This window comes from Phocoena phocoena, chromosome 3 (assembly GCF_963924675.1).
Source record: "Phocoena phocoena chromosome 3, mPhoPho1.1, whole genome shotgun sequence".
Taxonomy (NCBI): Eukaryota; Metazoa; Chordata; class Mammalia; order Artiodactyla; family Phocoenidae; genus Phocoena; species Phocoena phocoena.
In genome coordinates this window covers 52,446,071-52,457,431 of record NC_089221.1, presented here as the reverse complement: position 1 = coordinate 52,457,431, position 11,361 = coordinate 52,446,071, and the positions used below count along the sequence as shown (strand labels likewise).

The window sequence follows — 11,361 nt, the reverse complement described above, 5'->3', positions numbered from 1 at the left end:
GGCTGTAGTTATCCAGAGTTATAATGTTAAAATACAATTCAAATCATGTCATCCCTCTGTTCAAAACCCTCTAATCACTTAACATCCCAGCCTATATCGTTAAAATGACTTGCAAAGCCCACATGATCTCATCCTTATTATCTCTCTGACTTCATCTTGTATTCTCTGCCTTACTCTGCTCTAATCACCGTGGCTACTTTACTGCTTTAGGACACAGCAGTCATGTTCCTTCCCCAAGGCTTTTGTACTTACATTTCCCTCTGCCTGGAGCCTCTTTCCCTAAATATCCACAGGTCTTACTTCCTTGTTTCCTTCATGTTTTGGCTAAGTTGTCAACCTCTCATTGACCTTATATGGCCACCTTACGTAAAATTACATTGCCCCTGTCTCAGCACTCCCTGTGTTTCTTCCTTGTCTTGCTTTTCTTCATTGTACTTACAAATTATTTGATATGCAACACTATATTTTTTAAATCTTTTTATTATAGCTTCTTTATATTTATTTTAATCTTTTTAGTTTATTCTGTTTTCCTCACCTAGAATGTAAGCTCCATGGTTGGAGGAATTTTTGCCTATTTTCTTCACTGTTACATCATTAGCGCCTAGGTGAGTATCTGACAGGTAATGGGTATTCAACAAATACTATTAAATGACTATTTTTTATACTTTAGTTTTTCTTACAAGGCTAAGAAAAATCACAAGGCACATGTCAGCGAATCAGCAACATCTAGATCCAGATAGTACTACAGATGTGGAAGATGTTACAGATGCTGAAGAAGAGCTTATTAAAAAATGTGAAGAAATGTGGAAAGATATGGAAGAAGTAAGTATCAAGACATGAAAGTGATATCCCAATTACTTACTATAAGATTGAATTCCATTTCAATAATAGACTTAGGAAAGAAATAATTATGCTGGATTCTGAAAGCCATTATATGATAAATACTTATATATTTTTTAGACCTATAAGCATTCATTTAAGAAACTTTATACTAGGTGAGCTGTAGAAAGAGAAAAAATTATGGCAGTCCCTACCCTGAAGAAGATTATCATCTAATGGAGGCAATAACAAATTATATTAGAAGTGTGGTGGTAAAGTTCAAAGACTATACTTAGGAGGAGTACTAAGCCTAGACTGAAGGGGCCAAAGATAGCTTTCTAAAAGAGGAAATAACTGAGTTCATTTCTAAAGAATAAATAGGCGTTAGCCTGTGAAAGTGGAAGAGGTATATAAAGCAGAAAGAACAAAATATATAAATGTTGGGAGAGTTTAGAGAACTCTAAGTAGAATAGTATGACATGTAAATTAGGAGAAGAAGGATATGTAGAGTGAGACTGGAGAGGTAATTAGGGGCAACACATGAAGGATTTTGTTGAATGTATATTATGGGGAATGATTAAAGGATTATAGACATGAAGTGACCTGATGAGATATCTTGATTGAGAAAATAACTGGTGGTTTTGAAGAAGATGGAATGCAGAAGAGTGAGACTATACAAAGAAAGAATATTTAGGAGTCTCTAGTAGTAGTCCTGTAAGAAGTACTGAAGCCTAAGTCTTGTCATTGCAAATAGAAAAATGGATTCAAGAGATGCTAAGAAGTTTGGACCAAAAGGACCTGGAGGTTAATTGTTGTGAAATGGGGAGGGGGAATTACAGATAGTTTCAGGTTCCTGGTTTGGGCTATTGAGTGGTTGGTGAGGTTATTTCCCAAGATAGAGAATATAAAGGGGGAGAACACATACTTATGGAGTTTGAGTGAAAATATGAATTAATTTAGAAAACGTTGTGTTTGAAGTGTATGTACATTTTCTGAGTTACTGGGGTAGAATCACTTCTGGTGCACTATAATATGTTGGTAAAAATTTGTTTTACTTAAAATAGTGTAATGTATAATATAGGCCACAGACATTTTTTTACATCCTATTCTTCCCAGTAAGGTTTCAGATCAAGGCAGGTTAGTGGGGTTTTTTTCTTTTAAAAAAAATTTTTTTTTAAACATATATCCTTGGTACTCTGTGTCATTACTGTATTTTCAAGATAATTTGTATTGCTTTGGAAATTTTTTCAATATAGAAATTTGAATTAAAAAAACTGAAATTTTTTTTGATGGAAAAATACTGCACCTAGAAATAAGCACAAATAAAATTTTAATTGCCCATATTTTTACTCAGATATAATCACTATTAACAATTATGGATTTTTTTTTAATGGCATAGTAACAATGTCTCCTGATGGCTTTATTTTCTTATGATCTTAACTATCTTCTTACCTCTTTTGTTATCTTTCTGTAATGTTTTCCCCCTTGTTCTTTTATTTCCCATTTTTCCGTTATCTCGTTTCTAATTCACCCTAGCTATTAATTTTTGTTTTTGTTTTTCTTATGCTCATCTTTTCATTCTGTGTTGAGTTAAGCATCCACTTTTACTTTTTTTTCTTTTTTTTGCGGTACGCGGGCCTCTCACTGTTGTGGCCTCTCCCGTTGTGGAGAACAGGCTCCGGACGCGCAGGCTCAGCGGCCATGGCTCACGGGCCCAGCTGCTCCGCGGCATGTGGGATCCTCCCGGAACGGGGCATGAACCCGTGTCCCCTGCATCAGCAGGCGGACTCCCAACCACTGCGCCACCAGGGAAGCCCCACTTTTACTTTTGATCTGTTCACTTTGGGTCCTATTTGGCTGCCTTCCTGATCCTCTTGCTTAGGAAGTAAAGAATTTAAACAAACTCTTCTCATGTATCAGATATTTGTATATTGTTTTAGAGGAATATTACATTGGTATAAAAGGACAAGGAAAATAAATTGTTTGTGGTGTATAGTGTGTGACTTGTTTTTCTTTACTTTTTAAATCAAGTGTCAGAACAAATTATCGCTTGTTGGAACTGAGACACTCACTGATTCAAATGCTCAGGTATGATTCTTTTTGTTCTTCCGAAAAGTAGGTAAGTGGAATTTATTGTTTTATATAAGAAGTGTGTCATCTATATTTATGCCAAGTTTAATAGCTTTGTTAATACCTTTATGCTTAATGATTTGGAAAATTTTCTACTCTTTCTGATTTAAGAGGAGTATTTTAAAAACTTTTTGAATAATCTGTTATAAATAAATTCTTTATCATTTATCTTTTAACAACTACACATACATTCAACTTCGAGTGAATTACTCATTGGCTGCTATTATGATACCGTGTTAAAAATTAGAACAAAGACTGTCGTACTTTGTGTTAGGTGCAGTAGCCACAGTTATTTTACTGTCTGTGTGGAATCTTAACTGATTTTACCCTAAGCTTAATAAAAGGATTAAAATATTCATTTCAAAATGCAAAGACCTATGGAATTGGTTTAGAGATAAACCAGTGGTTCAGTGCAACAGTTTAAGAATTTAAAATATGACAAAGATGATAGTTCCAATCTTTGGGAAAGGGATGAATTAGTTAATAAATGATAGTGATACAACTGTATATCCATCTGGGAGAAAATAAAATTGGACTTCTATCTTTCATTATATAAACATAAATTCTGGATGAATTGCTATGAAAATCTTACAAGAAAAGCTGGAGACTATTTGTGCAATCTAGTTAGAGACCAGGGGAAAATGTCTCAGCTGATAATAGAAATTTAGACATGGTAAAAGAAAACTTAGATGCATTTGACCATATAAAAAGTTAAAAATGTTTTAGTGATAAAAATTCTAAGAACAGATTTAAATATACAAATAATTCCAATGAAAGTTCTCCAAAACTAGTGGGAGCATGTCAAAAGACATTGGAACCAATTGAAGGCACTTGGCTGTCCAAATTTAGTATCATGTGAGCATTAAAAGAAATAATGGCTTCAATTGATTATAATGATGTGAAAACATAAAAACCTGTGAGCATAATAATACTCAGTAATAAATGAGAATGAGAGAGAAAGAGGAAAAAACTAATTTGTCACTTTTGGAAGTGCCTATTACACCAGATCTTTAAAAATTGGTGATAAAAAAATTAAGCCATCTTTTGTAAAAAGCTTTTTATCCATCAATAAATAAATAGTGTTATTTTATACAGGGTAAAACTGAATATTTTATTTGGAAAAATATTGTACAATAAATAAATAATTATCTGGTTTCCTTGGGAAATGTGGTTCTTATGTTGTAGAAATTGAGACCTACTGAATCAGAGTCACTAGGGATGAAGTCTGTAAGTTTCCTGAATGATTTTCAGGTAGTAAGCCAAACACTTGGTTTTGAGGGAAGTGCTTATGTAGTTGTAAATAATCAGTATCCTGAGATAGTCAATAATAGCATTATCTAAAGAATCCACAAAATGTCTTTTCCAATTTTGTTAGAGATCCCTAATATTCCTCCCAGGTTTGATGATTCTGTAGGAACACTCACAGTACTCATAGTCATACTCATGGCTGGGATTTATTGCACTGAAATGATACAGAGTAAAATCAGGAAAGGGAAAAGAAGCATGGGTTGAAGTTCAGAGGAAACCAGGCACAAGCTTTCAGGAGCCTTTCCCAGTGGAGTCACACAAGATGTGCTTAATTACCCCAATGAGTTGTGACAATGAGTGTGAAATGTTGTCTACCAGGGAACCTCATTAGAGACTCAGAGCCCAGAGTTTTTTGTGGGGGATAGTCCCATAGGCACCCCTTGCCTAGCAGTTATCAAAATACCAGACTCTGAGGAGGAAAGCAGGTGTTTAGCATAAATTGTATTTTCTCACACTTTAGGCACAGAGAGCCACTCTTGTGAGTTAGGTTGGTGGGAACCTTCTGAAGCCAGATGCCAGCCAAGGGCCAACCTTCCAAGCAGGCCTTTAAGCATAATTTCAGGCTTGCTTTGTTAACTCTTTTTGACATATCTGTTAACTTCAAAACTTCAATATTAAAACTCAATCCATTTTCCAAAGCAAGAAGTTAGATATTTAAATGAGAAAATGGCAGGATTTCTCAAATATGTGTGTTTAAATCACTTTAGAAATACTACTGTTATTTTTTTTTCAGAAAGGGTTTAATTTTATATCAGTATCAGAAATAATTTGGGTGTTTGCTTTAGCTGGGCTTTAGAAGGTAAGAGCTGAGTTTCATCAGTATAGTATGAGGTTAAATTACAGTTTTTTAATAGGTTCAAAAATAAGTATCAGTAATTTTATATATTTCAATCTAATATGTTCAGGAAAAGTGATATAGATACCTTATCATTATGATAGTTTTGCCTGGTTTAAATAGTACTTTTTAAGTATTTGTTATCCTTTTCTAGTAATAATAATAATTAACATTTATAAATCACTGTATAGTTCACAAAAAACTTTTTTACATTCTTATTTAATTATCTCTAAGAAAATAATGTTAAACTCTTTTTTGGTAAAAATTTTAATACCTGTAAATGCATTTTTATATAATTATATAAATCTTTCAAAGAGACTAGGGTTTTTTTCTCTGACTGTTCAACAGCCAGTGTTATGATCCAGAGCAGGGTCTTTGAGCTCCCCACTCTGCATCATAAAAATTTGTTAAAAAAGAGTACTTGGTGTCCTTTTAGTATAAATATTACAGGAATACCTATTGCATTTTTGAAATGTGAATTTTTGATCTGTTTGTCTATGTATAAAAATTATATAGAGGAGATAAAAAATGTTCTGAAATTTAAGCATGCATAAGTTTTAATTTTATGGTCTAATCAGGCAACAGATTTATCACACAGATTTATAATTATCAAATTTACAATGATTGGAATCACCTAATATTAGAAACATTTATCCTAATTTATTTTTGGCTAAAGGGGTACACAGTTTACAAACTATTGTGTAGTAAAACTGGTTTTTATATGTGATTTGTGGAACCAGTCTCATTTTATAATTGTCTTTATATATGTATTGATATTTAAACTTATTTTTAACTGCTCAGCTAAACATACTTGCAATTTTTCTGAAAGTGCATAGAAAGGAAAAAAAAAGCATATTTAAAGCAAATTTGTTTAAAAAATGTTGGTAAGAAATAACATTCTTTTTTTAAAAGAATATTAATTTAGGGAATAAACTTAATGTACTTAGGTTTTTTTAGGTTGAATGGTGACGTTAGAATTGATCATTTTTAATACTGTATTGCTGGTGTAATGGCAACTTATAAGCCATTTAAAGGAAAATTCTGTTAGGAGTGATAATTTTTTATAGTTTTGATTGCTATTGTGTTAACCATTTATGTTAGGAACTTGTGTTAAAGTATTAAGACTGTCTACACTTTCATCTATGAATAAATATGAATATTCCACAAGAAATGACTTTGTTTTATTCTCTTGTTCTTTTTTTTTAAATAGCTGTCATTATTAATTATTCAAGTGAAATGTTTGACTGCTGAACTCAGTCAATGGCAGAAAGAAACTCCTGAAAGTAAGATTCTTATTTTTAGGCTTATATTTTTGTAAACAAATTAATGGTGAAATAATTTAATGTTCACAAGAAGAATTCAACGTCCATTTACCCTCTTGAAATTACCTAATAATTTCCATTGCTATTAGGAAGTCACGTTATTTTTCTTTTTTTATACACATTATTTCATACTTCATTATTATTATAGATGAACATATCTGCCGACATTAGAATATAGTAATCTTGATTATGGAGATTTTATTACAGCCATCATTGTATCCTCATAGACACTTTTTTTTTTTTTTTTTTTTTTTTTTTTGTGGTATGCGGGCCCCTCACTGCTGTGGCCTCTCCCGTTGCGGAGCACAGGCTCCGGACGTGCAGGCTCAGTGGCCATGGCTCACGGGCCCAGCCGCTCCGCAGCATGTGAGATCTTCCCAGACTGGGGCATGAACCCGTGTCCCCTGCATCAGCAGGCGGAGACACTGTTTTATATGCTCAGTAGAAACTGTAAATTGTTTCTTAATGAATGAAACTTACTTAGTGGAAGAGAGAAATTATTGTAGATACTTACTTACATAAGGGCCACATAGATTTTATGTTGCCTTTTGACTTGTCCAACTGAGGCCAACTATATTTTTGCCTTTGGTTGAGCAATAGAAAATGGCTTAAAAGGGACTTCCCTGCTGGTCCAGTAGTTAAGACGCCACACTCCCAGTGCAGGGGTCCCAGGTTCAATCTCTAGTCAGGGAACTAGATCCCACATGCTGCAACTAAAGATCCTGAATGCCTCATCTAAAGATCCTGCATCCTGCTATGAAGATCCTGCGTGCCACAACTAATACCCGGTGCAGCCAAATAAATTAAAAAAAAAAAAAAAGCCTTAAAAATCTGTAGTTATAATACCCAACTAGGAGATATTTTTCTATTATTAAAGCCTACATTCCTATATGTGGTATATATGTCTGTATTTGGTCTTATATATGGATTGTACCCTCTTTTTTCATTTACGTCTCCCTTCTGCTTTCTCCTGCCCCTCTGTCCTGTTTCTTTTAGGTCCCCCCCATCCCTTCTTAGTTTACTCTCCATTCTCTATCCCAGTTATTGGGATTCTTTTCTCCTCATTCTCTTCCCAATTTTATCTGCATTCTTGTTTTAAACTGCTATATTCATGCCAATGTCCACCACTGTATTGTGTCTTCACTACCACCTAGTAGTCTTCTTTTTTTTTTTTTGCTGCATTGGGTCTTTGTTGCTACGTGTGGGCTTTCGCTAGTTGCAGTGAGCGGGGGCTACTCTTCGTTGCAGTGTGCTGGCTTTTCATTGCGGTGGCTTCTCTTTTTGCCGAGCTCAGGCTCTAGGTGCACAGGCTTCAGTAGTTGCAGCATGCAGGCTCAGTAGTTGTGGTGCACGGGCTTAGTTGCTCTGCGGCATGTGGGATCTTCCTGGACCAGAGCTCGAACCCGTGTCCCCTGCATTGGCAGGCGGATTCTTAACCACTGCACCACCAGCGAAGTCCTCACCTTATAGTTTTTTTAATTTCAGCACATCAGATAGGTATGTGTATACAATTTTTATTTTAATTTGCATTCAACTGTTTATCTTATTGCCTCCTCTAGCATTATATTGGGCATCTCAGAGACTGCTCATACTCTGCTATTAAAATGTTGGTGTTCTCCAGTTGACTGTGTTCAGCGATTTTTGCTTCTTACTCTATATGCTATTTCAACATTATATTTTCTGCTCCTGTTTTTATGGATTATATCTGTATTAATGACTTCTATATTAGTTTGCTAGTGCTGCCATAACAAAGTAGCATGACTGAGTTGCTTAAACAACAGAAGATTTTTTTTTCCTTCACAATTCTGGAGGCTAGAAGTCCAAGATCAAGGTGTTGGCAGGGTTGGTTTCTTCTGAGGCCTCTCTCCTTGCCTAATAGATTATCATCTTTCTGGGTCTTCACACGGTTACCTGTCTGTGTTCTAATCTCTTTGTATAAGAATGCCATTCATAATGGAGTAAGGCCCATCCCGATGACCTTGTTTTAACTTAATTACCTCTTTAAAGATCCAGCCCCAATATAGTCACATTTTGAGGTACTGGAGATTAGGGCATCAAAATCTGATTTTGGGTGGGGTAGGAGAGGGTGGGGGGATAGGGAGAGGACACACAATTTCCACAACAACTTTCAAGTCTGTATATCCAAACCAGACTTCTCTGTAATATCACACTTATATATCTTTCTACCTTCTAGACTTCTTTTCCAAATTATTCTACAGATGCCTCAGATTCATGAACTGATTGCCATTCCCTGACACAATGAATGGAATCTATTTGATCAGCTACAAATTTAAGAGTCCTTTTAGATTCTTCTAGATTTTCCCATTTCACATATAGCTGGTCTTTAAATATTGAACTCTACTGCCACAGATTTACTTTAGGCCTTTATCATCAATCCACTAGTTTTATTAAAATAGACTTTTTACCTCTTGATCAAGAATTTTTTTAATTAATTTTAGAAATTTTCAAACTTAATGAAAAGTTGAAAGTCCAGCTTCATTCTTTTGCATGTGTATTATCTAGTTTTCCCAGCACCATTTGTTGAGAAAACTGTTCTCTCCCCCATTGAACTGTCCTGACACCATTGTCAAAAATCAATTGATGGTGTGGGGGGGAGGCGGGGTGGGAGTGTGATGAGTTGGGAGATTGGGATTGACATATATACACTAATATGTATAAAATGGATAACTAATAAGAACCTGCTGTATAAAAAAATAAATTCAAAAATTCAAAAAAAATCAATTGATCATACAGTGAGGATTTTAAAAAATATTTATTTATTTTTTTGTCTGTGTCGGGTCTTTGTTGTGGTGCACGGGCTTCTCTCTAGTTGTGGCCTATGGGTTTTCTCTCTCTAGTTGTGGTGTGCGGGCTCCAGGGCACATGGGCTCTGTAGTTGTGGCGCATGGGCTCCAGAGCATGTGGGCTCTGTAGTTTGAGGCACGTGGGCCCTCTCGTTGGGGCGCTCTAGTTCAGTAGTTGTGGCGTGCTGGCTTAGTTGCCCCGCGACATGTGGGATCTTCCTGGACCAGGGCTCGAACCTGCATCCCCTGCACTGTAAGGTAGATTCTTTACTACTGGACCACCAGGGAAGTCCCCACAGTGAGGATTTTTATTTCTGGGCTCTCTATTCTATTGGTCTATATCTCTGTCTCTATGCCAGTAGCACACTGTTTTGATTATTGTAGCTTTGTAGTAAGTTTTGAAATGAGGAAGTGTGAGACCTCCAAATTTGTTCTTTTTCAAGATTGTTTTGGCTGTTTGGAGTCCCTTGAGATTCCATGTGAATTTTAGGATGGATTTTTATATTTCTACAAAAACATCATTGGGATTTTGATAGAGATTACATTGAATCTGTAGATTGCTTTGGGTGTTATTGACATCTTAATAACATTAAGTTTTAACAGTCCTTGAACACAGGATGTTTTTTTCTTTTCATTGGTGTGTCTTTAATTTCTTTCAGCAACATTTTGTAGTTTTCAGCATATAAGTTCTTTGCTTCTTAAATTTGTTCTTGAGTATTTTATTCTTTTTGATGCTATATGTCAGGGAATTTAAAATTTTTATTTTTCTTATTTTCATAATCTTTTACGTACAAACCTTGTACTGCCAGCACTGAACACACTGACCTGTTGGTCAAATACCCACCTTGCTTAAGGTTGTGAATCCTGTACACTGCCACACTGGAAAGATTATTAAAATCTTTATATTCTTAGAGCCTGTCATATTGTATCTGTTGAAATGATTGTTTTAGCATTGAAGTGCTACTTTTGGCCACACTCTCCAAGAGGGAGATTTTTGAACTTTATGTTTTTAGAATCCTTTTCATTGTATAGCCATCCTAGGGCTACCTATAATTAGTTCTAATACAGGGCCTATGAAGTACATAGCTCTTTTCTATTAGAAAACCCTCTAGAATGGCAAATAGCTTAGAAAGTTTCAGTAGCATATCATTTGAGAAATTTAAATAGCACTTCATTAGGAAAGATAAACTTTTCTTAGTATGAGTTGAACTTTTCTAAGTATAAGGGATTTGATTTTGCTATGTAAATTAATTAAGGAATATTAGTTTATACTCTTTAGACTGGCAAAAATTTTAGAAGAGTTTATAGTATCTTTTGCTGTTTCTTGTTCATTGCTTCTAGAAAAATTAAAAGAATCTAGCATCCTGTTTTAAAATTCAAAATACACATTTCCTTCTATGAAATTCACTTTCTGAGAATCTATCCCACAGGAATGAGAGCAGCAATATATAAAGACATAAATAAAAGAATGTTTCCTGTGTCATTGTTTTTTGAGGCTAAAAACTAGACACAAAGTCAATGCTCAATCAGTAGTGAAATCCCTGAACACATTTGGTGTATTTACCCTGCAGAATATTATACAATGATTTAAAATTATAAATTAGACTTACACCTGATGAATATACAGGATTTCCATGGGGGATTTTTTGTGTGAAAATAAGAAAAATATGTATGATATTATCTCATTCTTGTAAAACCAGCAATAAGAAAATTAATAGCACTTGCATGTATATGTACAAATATGTACGAATATGTATATATGTATGCATAGAATCATGTAACCACAGAAATATTTAAGGAACACACTGTAGATTATTAATTTTGTTTTTGATGGATTAGGAAAATAAAATGAGAAGAGAAAAAGGCACTGAAAACAAAAGGCATAAATATCACATTTGTCTAAAATGATATATAAGTTGGCTATATAAGATGTTAAATTAAAAAATATCATAAAAACTGTACACATCTCATAAAAAGTTCTGTAATATATAAATGGAAAGGGAAAGGGGTATCTCAGAAACCACAAAATCAAATTCTTGATTTTTGAGACTTAACTAAGCATATGTATAATGTTGGTTTGTTTTGTTCCTGTAGTGATTCCACTGAATGAAGAAGTTCTGGTAACATTAGGAAAAGAAGAGGT

The 11,361-nt window shown here is 34.4% G+C and overlaps 1 protein-coding gene across 2 annotated transcripts in view; it reads left to right on the top strand.

Annotated features, from left to right (window-relative positions):
• Nucleotides 1–674: 674 nt before the first annotated feature.
• CENPK (centromere protein K) overlaps nt 675–11,361 on the top strand; it is a 29,321-nt gene continuing 18,634 nt past the window's right edge. The window contains exons 1-4 of one of the 2 annotated variants that reach the window (XM_065875156.1): nt 675–822; nt 2,851–2,907; nt 6,303–6,375; nt 11,313–11,359. In XM_065875156.1, the coding sequence (XP_065731228.1) occupies nt 706–822; nt 2,851–2,907; nt 6,303–6,375; nt 11,313–11,359 (294 nt within the window). In that variant the 5' untranslated portion in view covers nt 675–705. The remainder of the gene's footprint in view (nt 823–2,850; nt 2,908–6,302; nt 6,376–11,312; nt 11,360–11,361) is intronic. The other variant, XM_065875157.1, reaches the window with a different exon arrangement.